Source organism: Seriola lalandi, unplaced genomic scaffold, assembly GCF_002814215.2.
Source record: "Seriola lalandi dorsalis isolate HSWRI2012SDOR001 ecotype SW California unplaced genomic scaffold, Sedor1 jcf7180002054441, whole genome shotgun sequence".
NCBI lineage: Eukaryota > Metazoa > Chordata > Actinopteri > Carangiformes > Carangidae > Seriola > Seriola lalandi.
The window spans coordinates 338,680-352,122 of NW_019524994.1; the positions used below are offsets into that span (position 1 = coordinate 338,680).

Sequence of the window (13,443 nt, forward strand, 5' to 3'; positions counted from 1 at the left end):
CCCCCATCTCTTCTCCATCAAAAAACAACAACAAAAAAAAAACATATAGTCAAGCTCGCAGGTATGAGCAAGAAAAGTACCGGAAGTTGCTGTTTTTTGCTTTTAAGTTGAGTTAAATTTTCCATGTCGGGAAAAAACAATTGAGTAAAACAAAAAGTCAAAGTTGTTAAAAAAAATAAATAAAGCATAGTCCAGTAGTGCAGTGTAGCCTAAGTACTTTTATTCAAGTAGGCAACTAATTGTAGGTTACTTCAATGCAGTTCTGAGGTACTTTACTTGAGTATTTCTGTGTTTCCATTCTGTGCTACTTTATACTTCTTTAGCCCACTCCACTAAATTTATCAGCCTCAAATTACTTTTTATAATAAATTTACTACAAAATACATTTGATAAGATTTTGGTGTCTCCCAACCTTTTTGCCTTTTGACCACCACACAAAAAAGTGTCTAAAGTGTCAAAGAAACATCTCACCTGTAAACTAAGCCAAACATTTCATGGCTCCAACTTCGCAAATGTTAGTTTTGTACTGTGTTTCCTTTTAATTATGTAAACGACTTGAATTTATTTTTTAATCATTTTGAGGTGTGGACTCTTTGTTGGATAAAATAAGCATTGTGAATGAGCTTTTTGGGCTCTGGGGTAAGTGTGATGGACATTTCTCACTATTTTCAGATTTTTTTACAACCCAAACAATCAGTCAATTATTAGAGAAAATAATCAGGAGGAAATAATCACTAGTCACAATCATATGAAAAATCTGATTAAAATCAACCAAATACAACATTGAAATGCTGCTTACGTGTAATGTAGTGTCTTTACAATGTGGTATTAGTACTTTTACTTAAGGATAACTGTCATTTTACCGTAAAAGATTGTCTTTACTGTTTTATTTTGGAAAAACTATCAGCGGAAGTGTTGCTTCTAGCTTGACCATTGAGAGCGGAGAGGTGCTGTGGTCGTGAAACAGCGGCTGGTGACTGATCCCTCAGCTCTCTCTCCAGAAGCAGAGGACATCTTTAGCCTTTTATCCTATATTTTATATTTTCTCTCGAATCACTCGGACTTGGTGCTTTTTCTTTTATCCTCATAGTGAACTTGCCATGAGCATCACACGGCCGGAGACCTGAGCAGTCGGGTCTGGAAGAGGTGAAGATGCCTCATGGACCGCTCCATCGCCACCAGTGCGCCAGTTCAGGGCATCCCAAACGCCGAATAACAAAGAAATGCCGAGGTTTAGCGTCAGATGGATGGTTGCGGTGGTGCTGATTCTCGTGGTCGGCGGTGCTTTCTTCTTCTGCGAGTATCTCATCTACTTCCCAACCATCCTCAAGTGCGCCTGGCCGAAGATCAGCCATGCACGGGGGGGAGAGGGCATCGACGGCCGGCCGATGGACTCAGCGGTCCGCGCTATGGTGCTGTCGGACACCCACCTCCTGGGAGCCGTCGGGGGACACTGGTTCGACAAGCTGAGGAGGTAATGTCATTGTTTATTTTTATATTTTTAGGCAATCCATCTCTACCCCTGCTTCCACCCGTCTGGGCTCCGCAGGAGTGATTTGTAAACAAAAACAAGAAATAACGCTGACTTATGTATCCAAACGCACAGGGAATGGCAGATGGAGCGGGCTTTCCAGACGGCTCTGTGGCTGCTCAGGCCCGAAATAGTCTTTATTCTCGGGGATATCTTCGACGAAGGCAAGTGGAGCTCGCAGAAGGTAACGTACAGCTCCTTTCCCCCTTCTTGATCTGTGTGCAAACCCACAGTACTCATAATGGTGCTTGTGAGACAATAGTATGTGGAAGAAGAGCAGAGGCCAGTGCTCTCCGGTCATCATCATCATCATCATCACCATCATGATCATGTACCATCCAGGCCCGAGAGGCTGCAGGATTTGTGGCAAACACCAACAACAGTAGCTGCAGCCTGTATCCTCTCAGCCCTCATCATCCTGCTTCAGGAAAAATCGCCCTGGGAATTCTCACACATCTCTCACTGGATTGTCAAAAAGCATCCATCAAGGCCAGCAAGTGCAGCACTGAAGGAACGCCTCATTAAAAAAGGAAACAGAGCTCGCAGGCTGCAAAATCTTCACTAATCTACTATGTTTCCCCTTCAGCTTTCCTCACTCATTTTTTACACTTGGTTTGCATCTCATCTAATTTGCATTCTATGGAGTTTTTTGCTCAAATCTTTGATGTTCCAGGGAAAGAAATGCGGAAAGCAGGGCTGCAACTGGTGATTGATTTCATTATGGCCCAATCTGTCGATTATTTTCTGAACTAATCCATTTATTGTTCGGTCTGTTTGTCAGAAAACAGTGAAAAATGCCTCTCAAGTTACCAGAACCCACGACGATGACTTGGAATTGCTTGATTTGCCTGAAATAAGTCTCAAACCAAGAAAAATATTTCCAATATTGATTAATCTGTTCTTCATAAATCAATTGATCATGTGAGCCACATTATCAAATGATAGTTACAGTATAATAATAAAATGTAGGCAGCTAATAAATATTTGATCAATTGTGGATCAACATAAGTTTGAAAATAGTGAGAAATAACCACCAACATTTCCTAAAATCCCGAGGTTACATCTTCAGACTGCCTGATTTGTCCGACCAACAGTTCAAACCCAAAATACATTCAATTTAAAGTGAGATATAACATTTAAAAAAAAGAAGCAAATCAGCACATTTTAGAACCTGAAACCAACAACTATTGGCCATTCGTGCCTGATAAATGACTTCAAAGCTTGACCAATCATCAAAATATTTTCCCATTACTGATTGTTTTCACTCTAAACTGAAAAATTGTCCCAAATCTCAAAGAAATCTAAGTCGATGATATAAAACTAAGAAAAAGCAGCAAAATTTGAGAGGCTGAAAGGAGCAAACCTTTGGTATTTTAGCTTGATAAATGTCTTTAACGATGAATTGATTTAAATTATCAGCGAATGATTGATTAATCATTTCAGAACTAATTAAAAGGAGCAGCAGGGAGTAATTCAGTCAGTATGAAAAATATTAAAACCCACAGCACTGATGTAATTAAAAAGGTCCCTGTGGGCTTCGGCCCCTACAGATGCAAAATTGAATCTGGAGTCTGAATCAAAGCAGCCCGGGTCACCCACGGGGGCTGCAGGGTGACCCTCAGAGACCCCATTAACTCTCACGAGCTTCCGAGGGGAGTTTTTTTTTTCCGTACTAACGTCCTGCAATGAAACCTGCCTCAGCTGTGTTTGTGTTGTTGTGTATCTGCAGCACTGGGAGGACGACGTGCGGCGCTTTCACAGGATGTTCAGGCACTCCACTGACACAGAACTGGTTGTACTGGTTGGGAACCACGACATTGGTTTCCATTATGAGTAAGAACAAGATTTACTGCATTATTGTTTCACTGTGTAACTTTTGTTCGGGGATACTGGCTGATTCAGCAGCGTATGAGAGGGTTCAGGAGAAGATTTAGCAGACTTTGATTTCACTCTATGTCACTTGTCAGACCACAGAACACCTCAGCATGACGACTTTTTTTAGTGTTCGTCACTGGCCTAGTTACAGAAATATCTGATAACAGACGTCTATTTGTGTTTCTCTTTGACAAGTTTTTGTAAGTAGAGAAGACACTTACGGGCTGCCAAGGGAATGTCAATAAAAGCCTCACACTGTTGCACTGCAGAGCAGGCGAACATAATGAAAGGACTCTGTCCACGTTGCATAAGAAACATTTAATTATGAGCCAATCAGAAGGAAAGTTACTGAGCTGTACAAGTGGTTGGATGCAGTAAATGCAGTGAGAGCTGTACTGTAGGTGCCTGTGAGGACACTGACGTCATGTCTAACTTTTGTAGGAATTTGGGGCTTTTAAAAGATAAGACTGTCAATTTTTTATATATTTATTCACTGTCAACAAATTCCATGAGAAGATAAAGAACAATGATCAGACTGACAAGTATCACCTGTGCAGCAAACACTTTGTACATCTTAGTCCTATGTCACAGAACTAAATTATTATAATCATAAAACACATCAATACACTACAATGTTTCACTGGGTGACATGTTCCTCAAAATAAACTAGACTGTGTGTGTTTTCTGAAGGTGTAAATACTCACTGAGATACCAAATCTGTATTAATCTGCAGGTGAAAATAGTCCAACAAATACACTATTTACTGGTGTTTGAGTAAAGTTTATCAAACACTCCAGTGCCCTGCTGTTTTAGGAATTTACTCTTTAAAAAAAGCACATTGAGGGTTTTGGTGTTTTCATGGGCTTTGTTAACAGTAAGAAGAAAAAACCCAGCCTGATCCTTCAAAGACCCGAGGAGGAGTTTACACTCTCAGGTTACATAAAAACTTAACTTGTTGTCACGGCACAGGCAGAGAGGAGCCAAACACAGAGAGGCAGGCAGATTCAGCCGAGCAGTCTTTAATAAATGAAGATAAGCTTACAGGCAGACAGGTGGATGAAGGTGAGTAGCTGAGCTGGCAGGCAAATAAGCAGGAACAGATAACAGGAAAAAAAAAAAAGTCTGCTGACTGACACAAAGGAAAAACACAAGGAAACAAAATCAGGTAGCAGATGCACAAGGAAACACCAGGGAACAAACTGACACAGAGTGAAAGGGACACAGAGACTAAATGCACAAGGAAGGGGAGGCTAATTGGAAACAGGTGAAACTAACTCGAGCAGGACAGACGATCAGAAGTCGAATCACAAGTCATTTAAAAATAAAACAGGGCAGACATGACACTTGGGTTTTTAAGGCTAATCCTGATCATTTTTTAGACTCAGTCTCCTCTAATTTGACGACTTATAGGCAATAAACACAATAATAATAAACAGAGATGGAACAAAGTCATTGTTTTTCAAGTCACTAGTAAGCCACAACCCATTGGTATTAAAGTCTTATTTGATTTTGTCAAGTCATCAGATTTATCAGATTCATCACTCAGTTCTGACCCAAATTGAAATTTTGTGACTCCGCAACTCTTTTTTTCTCCATCTATTAGTTTCAAGGCACAAAAAAAAAAACAATCAAACAACGACAAATGCAATTAGTATTGTAATAAAAGACCAAACCCAACACAAGACACGCCTTGGGTGTGACACACTCCGTGATAATAAGAAGGATATTGTTTAGTTCTCCGAAACTGGCAGTGTGAGGTCGTTTTGAAATCACATTTAGATTCCTAACTTTTTTATTTTAATTTTTTTTGGCTTGTGTGACCCTTTCAAACAATAAAAAGTCAACTCACGTCCCCTCAAAGGTTACACATTTCTTTTATCTGTGAGCATCATCTGAATAACTTTTGTAGCCTGAAATTACAGAGGATTTAATGTGTCAGGAAAAAATAGTTTTGGTCTTTTGGAATTGGTGATCCTCTCACAACCCTTCACATTCAGCTTGTGGCCTGTTTACAGGTCCAGACCTGCAGGTTGGAATCCATTCATTTGGATGATCATGTAAGGAGACAAAATTTGAAATAACACGAGGGGTTTTTGACGAGGAAGAACTCATGACTTCAAGTATTTCTAAAATCCTAGTTAGATTATTTTTGTTTTTCGTTTTACTTTTGTTGTCAGATTGCTATTATATACAAAAATAACTTCAAATATAAATTGAAATTATTTTTAAAAAGTTAGCCTGTATGTTTGTGTATTGTTGAATTAGATTGCATTATATTGCAGAGATGATGCGTTCATGGTGTCCACCCCCTGTATGTACCAGTGTTTTTGTAGGAGACTATAATTCCTAATTTCTCAGGGGAAGTAGCAGTGAAAGCAAACACAAGATGCATGAAACCATCCCACAGTGTAGCATTTTGATGCCTCTGAGTCAGAAATGTGGGATTATGCAGACATGCAGTGGCTCATGTGCTTTGATTCGACTCGTGCAGCAGGAAGCGACACTGTTATGTAACAGTGTGTGACAGACAGACGTGGCAGACTGAGCAGCAGGGTTTTTTTTTTTTGTGCGGTGTGACGAGCAGTGTTGTGTCTCCCCGCAGGATGGACTGGTTCAAGCTCCAGCGTTTCGAGAAGGTTTTCAACGCTTCCTCCACCAGGATCGTCACCAAAAAGGGAGTGAAGTGAGTGACAGGAGGCTCCAAGACGACATGATAACCTGCGACACGAGCTGCAGGCCTAACATGTGACTCAGAAGGCTGAGAGGTCACTGGTTTAATCCCCTGAGTCAGTCTGTGCCAAAAAAGTGCTTTTAAACAAGACAACAGACATTTGTAGAGATGTTTTGCTCTGAAGTATATAATAATAGGCACAAATCATAAAGTAAAGTCATTTTTTCACGCAGTATATGTTTATATATCAGTATTGAGCCACATCCTTTTTTATCAGATTATGTTTTGTGTATAATTGATTCCTTAAAATCTTATTTTTTAAAAACAGGTGGAAAAAAAACCTGCAATATTTCATTTTGTTTCCAATACAAAGCAAATTGTTTCAAGTATTTAAGGAAAACAAGTCAGGCAAATAGTTTTTCCACGTTTTCGGAAAGCAAGGTCAGACAGCTTCAATATACATCTAAATTACTTGAGAAGATAGATTTTTGTACCGAGATTGGTTTTATAAACAACAAATAACATAAAAACAAGAAATATATACAGAAATTAAAAAAAAAGAAAGGACTACAATTTAGAAATAAAGACACTGTAAAAACCTGAAGTGAACTGGAATTAAGAGATGATGTAAAACCGCATAAAATAAAATCATATTGTTTTTAGTTTTGGTCATCTTATATATATATATATATATATATATATATATATATATATATATATATATATATATATATATATATATATATACCCTATAGAAGATGACCAAAACTAAAAAACTAAACCAAAACTAAAAACAATATGCTTAATATATATATATATATATATATAAAAAAAATATATAAAGCTGAAAAGGGGTCAATTCTTTTTTTTCATATTATGGTTTTAATACAGTTAAAACTACAACCAAATATTTATTTAACTACATATTTAATACAAAAACTTATTTACAACAACTGCATGTTTTGTTCACAATATTGTCCATAAATATCTTTGATACTTTTCTTTAAAAATCCAGTAAAACTTAATTTGCTTCGTGTAGTGATATTATATCAAATATGTGCAAACATTTACATGAGAAATGACCAATGTGTAATTTTCTTATGGCGTATTTCATATTAAGAGGAAGTGCAACCAAACAAATGACAAATGGTCGGGGATTGGCAGTGATGAAGCGCTGGGCTGCAGAGCAACGTTACGTCCTAGCTGGGTGTGTTCACAAGTGACAACATGTAGTTATTAACATGGATGGGCAGAAGCACAGTCTACCTTTAAACCTTTAAAATAGAAGTCAGTGCAGCAATGCTATTCCATACAAGAACTAGTTGTAGGTGAGATTGATAAAGTAGCATAGAGAAACCCAATTTCATGGAGACCTTCAAAATAAAAACATTATAATATGACGCATCTCTGCAGCCTCACTGAAGCTCTTGGATTTTTCATGGAGACTGTTTTTCTCTCCTCAGTTTTCTGCTGGTGAACAGCGTGGCCCTGCACGGTGACGGGTGTCCCATCTGCCAGTCGGTGGAGAAGGAGCTGATCAAACTCTCCAGGGACCTCAACTGTTCTCTTCAGGTGGGAGGAAATTTCTGGAAGTCAGTAGCACACTTTCACACTGTCAGCACCTCGAACACACCCTGCCGCCGCTGCTCATGAAGTGTGAACAAGTCAAGTCATGTGAGGAAGAACGAGAAAAATACACCTCAACGATTTTCATATCCAAAGCTCAGTCGTACTCGGAGCAGGTGTTTTGTTCTTTTTACACATGCGGTGTTTGTGAAAGAACATTAAAAGAAGCAGCTGATTGCTTCTCTGTCTTCCTGCTAACGGCACAAATTCTCTCAAAACAGAAGGACTGGAGAGATATGAAATAAAAATGTTGACTGATGTTTGAGGAGACATCGGGAGCTTGTGGAAAAGACAGCCGATGAATTCTTTATGTCTTCTTTTCTGCAGAACTCGCAGTCGGGCAGCGGAGTGATGGACAGCTGCGAAGGCTCGCAGCTCTATCCCCCCACACCCCCCATCATGTTACAGGTAAACTGCAGGTGTACTCTCTGAATGAACTCTCTTCTGTCTGAAAACCTGACATCATCCTGGGTATCTGCAGGTCTCAAAGTCTTAAAAAGCATTGAATTACCTCCCTCAGCAAAGGGCTTTTCTTGCCTGTCATAGCTGGTCTTTCTGTGTTTGTTTTGCGTCTCCCTGTGGTCATTTTGCGTTTTCTTCAGTCGTTTTTTGAGGTTTTCTTTGAGGTTGTTTTGTGTCTTTGTGTTCAGTTTTGGTGTCTGTTCATTTTGTGTGTCTTTGTGGTTTCTTTTGTGTCTTTGTGGACATTTTGTCTCTGTGGTTGTTATATGTCTTTTTGTGATGGTAAGAAAAAAATAGGGCAGAAGTTGTAAGAGGATAAATGTTCAAATCACATTAATAGCTTTTCTTTTTTTTTTTTTACTCACTTAACCCATGTCATTTATTGGATAGGCTGACAACAGTTTAAGTAACTGAGTTACTGCTTCAAGTTATCAATACAAAAAGCCATAAATTAGCTGGTTCCCAAATCTCAAATCTGAAGAGCTTTTCTCTTGTTCACTGGACATTTGGAAATTTCAACTTTTCTTCAGACATAAGAGACAAAAGTTTGAACTCCCTCACAGTTGGCACCAAGTTTATCTAAAATGCATCATTTCAAGACCTTCATAAGGAATCAGAAGATACCTTGTAATGTTGCATTTTTAATGAGCCAAGTGCTGAAAGTGTCCAGGAATTAGAATTTTCTTTTGCATGATTTAATTTTTAATACACAGAACCTAATTTAACCCGTTTTTCAGACAAATAATCAATTTTTGTTAAGACTTGTGGTTCCTAATTATTTTCTGACATTTTATGGATTTACTCTGTAAACGCTCGTCACAACCACTAGATCACCACCATCTCAGACCAAAACAAACGCTTCGTCGGCCACACTTCCGGCCTCCCTCCCCGCGCGCTCTCAGTCAGCTAAATGTTATGAAGCACAGAGAAGGCGGCCATTGAACACAACAAGAAACACAAGTGAATAAAGTTACCCTGTGCACAGGAGAGCCAACAAAAGACTATTTCTTTACTCCACAGCAATGCTAGCAGTTAGCCAGCTAGCAATAGCAACATTTGCTGAACACATTCATAATATCGGAAACAGCTAGTCAGCAAACATTATCATGGCTACTGTAGCCGGTCAGTAATGAAAACAGCCATGTAACAATGTGTAGCCATCAAGTTACTTACACATGGAGGAGAAGAAAGGTCAGTTCCGAGTCAAGCTGGACCCTTGGGCAGCTCGTAGTGCCGTCCATCTAGGCCAGACCAGTAATGGCTTCAGAGTCTGACTGGGAAAGAGCTTCAACCTCGGACAAACGACTCTGAAGGAGCCGCTAAAAACTTTACAAACTTCATGGATGTCATGACAGTCCACCTGCCGACCGGTATTTGAGCTTCAGTCCCCATGGCCAGTCCACCTCATGTCTTACTCTGCCTGAGGCCTTTTTGAATGAAAACATGGTTTACTCTTCAGTGGAGGGAATTCTGGGATGCACTCACATGCACGCGCTGCCAGAAGGATACCAAATCAAACAGCAGAGAGACTCAGATTACGACCTTTCTGCTCAGGACGCCATTACTCTACTATTTATTTACACAGAGGAAAAGTTGTTTGCTGCAACATTATTGTTTAAAATCGAATTTACAGAACATTTAATACAAACAAACGAAATAGTTATTAGTTGGAGCCCTAATAGGTTTAATAACCTCTTAAACCTGACTGATCCACCACTGTTCAAACCCAAAGATTTTTTATTTTAAGTTATACATGTAGTAAAATCCAAATGTTTCTAGTGAAAACAAATATATCAGACTGAATTCTGGAGAATTGTGTATAAAATAATGCATCTAAAATATTTCCATTTGATGTAATGGTGCAGCCACAAAAGTTTTGGCCTTCAATATTTCACTCATTTTAAGCATCATAAAGCTTCAATACAGAATACAATAGATTATATTGGCAGAAATAGTGGAAACAAATTATCAACTGCTACTTTACTACTACTACTACTACTTTAACAAAAACACAGCCAATCTTGTCTTTTGGTGGTGAAAGATTTAGTGTTTATTTGCTCCACTGATTAATCTGTCATTTGGTCTTTAATGTGTCGGAGTTTGTTTGTGTTTGTTCAACAAACAATCCAAAACCCAGAAATATCAAAATGGTATAAAGCAGAGAAAAGCAAAGCAAATCTTTACATATTAGAAGTTGGAACAAGTATTTTTCTTGATAAATGGCGTTGATGATTAAACTGATAAATTGTTTCAACACTAGTGTTTGTTGTAAACAGTTTCCTGGCTGCAGGTTTGCTATTGTAGCACAATATTCAGACTTTAAAGTATCTCAGGATCTTTGCTGCACATCACCAGTCTTTAAAAAAAATAAAATTGCATGAAAACATGATTTAATGATTTAAAAAAAAATCACTAAAACCTGAAGAAATGTAATAATGTTCCCCTAACTGGCTGTTCTGCTCTCCAGCACTATCCTCTGTACAGGGTGAGTGATGCCGGCTGCACAGGACAGGACGCTGCACCACCTGAAGAGCGACACCTGTTGTTCAGAGAGAAATATGACGTGTTGTCGAAGGAGGCCTCACAGAGGGTGAGTACTCTGCAGTCTCATCACACCGCCTCTACTGTTTTCTTTTTTCGTTTTGTTTTTCAACGCATGGATCTCTTCTTCAGCCAATTAAAATACAGTACAACAGCCGGCTGTCAGAAACAGTTGTGTATAGAAACAGGAAAGGATGACGATGATGATGAAACTGATGATGTAAGCCAGCAGCAACCGCTCTCTGAGGTGCATGTGGATTTCTTTCCTCAGCTGCTGCAGTGGTTTAAACCCCGCCTCATCCTGAGCGGACACACCCACAGCGGATGTGAGGTTCTCCATGACAACAAGTACCCAGAAATCAGCGTGCCATCCTTCAGCTGGAGGAACAGAAACAACCCTAGCTTCATCCTGGTGAGTAACAACACAACATGTCTGTTTCAACCTCCTCCGTTGATCCATAATGACGTTGATATTAAAAGCTCTTTCTGTGAACTTGATTGTGATGGTTGTTCTTATGCTTTTCTATTTTTGGAAAGAATTTCAACCATTCAAAACCATTCAATCATTTTCATAAATAAAAGGCACCGGTACATACAATCTATCCAGCCACTTTACAAACCACAAAACCTTTAAAAAAAAAAAGACTCTCAGTGTCAGTAAACTGTGTAATTGTATGAACCTTTTTACTTTGTTGTTTTTCTTCCTTTATCTTTTATTTGTTTGTTTCAAAACCAGTTATTACGAGATGATGCAAACAAACGATGGTGATAGTCTGAATTTTTAAAGCAGCTATAATCAGTATTTTTATGGCAACAACGTAATAAATGACAATGTGACAGTGTGAAAGGAAAATTATTCTCATTAATTTAATGTTAATCTCATTGTTTGGCTTTTTGTAGTTCACTCTCACTGCTTCCATAGCCTTGTTTTAGCAGCAGTGGTTTCAGTGAAACGGCTCTAAAAACCCACTGTACATGCGCTTCCTGCTCAGCAGACACAGTCAGAGGCGAGCTGGTGAACACAGTGGAGCATTTAGCAGCTCAGGCGTCAGATATTTCCATCAGGAGCTGGTAGAGACCAAAAACAGAGAGTGACGACTCCAAATGAATGAAAGTGTTGCTCCATATCTGCTGGATCAGTACATACACAGCTGTTTGTGAACAAGTTGATAGTAACAAGACCATGACACGTCAGTGTCGTGTCCACAGCAAACAATCTGCTGCCCAATGTTTGTGCCAAGTATCACTAATGAGACTCATTTACTTTGAGTAACCAAATAAAGGAATAATCCCTCTGATATTCACGCCAAGAAAGTGCTAAATCTGCTGGTTTTCATCCTTATGTTTGTGTGCTTGTCTCTTTTGTTTTTGATTTGAATTTCACCCGGGGGATGAATAAAGTATATATCCATCTTGTGTTGATGCATTTATGAATTATTGTGTGAGATTCATTTTGACCTAATTTCGCTGCCCCCATGTCAAGTTTTTGTGTGATATTATTTAAAGAACAGTTTCCAAATGGAAGTGTTTATATGATGTTATAGCTCCCAAACCTTCTTATCTGCTATTAATACAAAACAACCCCCCCCCCAGGCATCAGTGTCACCTGGCAGTTACGCTCTGTCCAAGTGCTTCCTGCCGGAGGAGAGCACGGTGATCGGCGTGTACTGCTCGGCCGGCGCCTGCCTACTGCTGCTGTTCCTGGCTCACTGCCTGTGGATGAAAGGCCTGCTGCAGTGCCTCAGCCTCTGCCTGCTGGGGAAGCACAAGTCTCTGTGAACTACATTACCCAGAGTACACCACGTTCCAGGACAGAGCCATGAAGTTGGGGGTTTTCACCGCAGTTGGTAAACACTTGATGTGAGGATTTGCAAAATGTGACTTTCGTCCTCCCGAACGGGCCAAAAAAATCTGTTCATACAACCTCGATTTTGTTTGTCCTAATGTTTTACGGCACTGTGAAGGACCTGAATATATATTTTAAATGTCTTTAAGGGACTCAAGGTTTATCACTTCTGACACTGAGGATGATGGTGTGGTTGTAACCTGTGATGACAAAGCATTTTTTTTTTTATGTCCAGACGGGTGAAGTTTTCCCACAACTTGTCTGAATTATTAGAAACTCGTAAAGTAAGACAAATCAAACAAGTACATATGTAAATACACACTGTCTCTGATCTGATTTAAGGCGGTGAAGTCAGATGTATGTTGGTAGTTTATGCCTCTTCACTCTGATGTTAAACTGTGAATCTGATGTGAACACTGTTAGTTTTCTGTTGTTGTCGTCCGATCATCCATCCAGGGTTTCTCGTTGTTTTTATGATGCATATCTGAATATATTTATTGCTGACTTCTGTGCCAAATGTTTGTGAGGGTTTTTGCCAAATTGTTGAAACGTTTCTGATGAACAGCACATAATAAATCAGAACCTCAAGGTGTGTTTTTGAGCTTTTCTGTGTATACGAGAGGCTGACATAACGGTACACTGCGTCGTCCACAGCCGTATTTCTCTGTGGCTGAAATGCTAAATATCATAAGATGTTCGGCGGCAGAGATGGAAACAATTTCATAGTATTCGAAATAAATTAAAGTCATGGGAACACGAATATTTTGTGTTTGCAAAATCATGTAAAATAAAATGTGAGTACAAAATATTAGGGACATATAGAGACACTGAGATGAAGCAGTTCACACTAGACCCGTCTCACAGCTTCTCTTTGTTGATCTGTGCGTTTTA

The 13,443-nt window shown here is 39.2% G+C and overlaps 1 protein-coding gene across 1 annotated transcript; it reads left to right on the top strand.

Annotated features, from left to right (window-relative positions):
* The first annotated feature begins 940 nt into the window (after positions 1–940).
* mppe1 (metallophosphoesterase 1) lies at positions 941–13,144 on the top strand. The gene is made up of 9 exons (XM_023410921.2): positions 941–1,474; positions 1,607–1,715; positions 3,261–3,364; positions 6,009–6,089; positions 7,541–7,649; positions 8,031–8,111; positions 10,633–10,755; positions 10,978–11,118; positions 12,300–13,144. The coding sequence occupies exons 1-9, from the start codon at positions 1,224–1,226 to the stop codon at positions 12,483–12,485; spliced, it is 1,185 nt and encodes a 394-aa protein (XP_023266689.1). The 5' UTR covers positions 941–1,223; the 3' UTR covers positions 12,486–13,144.
* Positions 13,145–13,443: the final 299 nt, after the last annotated feature.

Bases quoted from the DNA above. Each gene is read 5' to 3' on its own strand.
- mppe1 (XM_023410921.2), top strand. From the start codon at position 1,224: ATGCCGAGGTTTAGCGTCAGATGGATGGTTGCGGTGGTGCTGATTCTC. The intron at 6,090-7,540 runs GTGAGTGACAGG...TTCTCTCCTCAG, and splicing joins GTCACCAAAAAGGGAGTGAA to TTTTCTGCTGGTGAACAGCG. The intron at 7,650-8,030 runs GTGGGAGGAAAT...TCTTTTCTGCAG, and splicing joins ACCTCAACTGTTCTCTTCAG to AACTCGCAGTCGGGCAGCGG.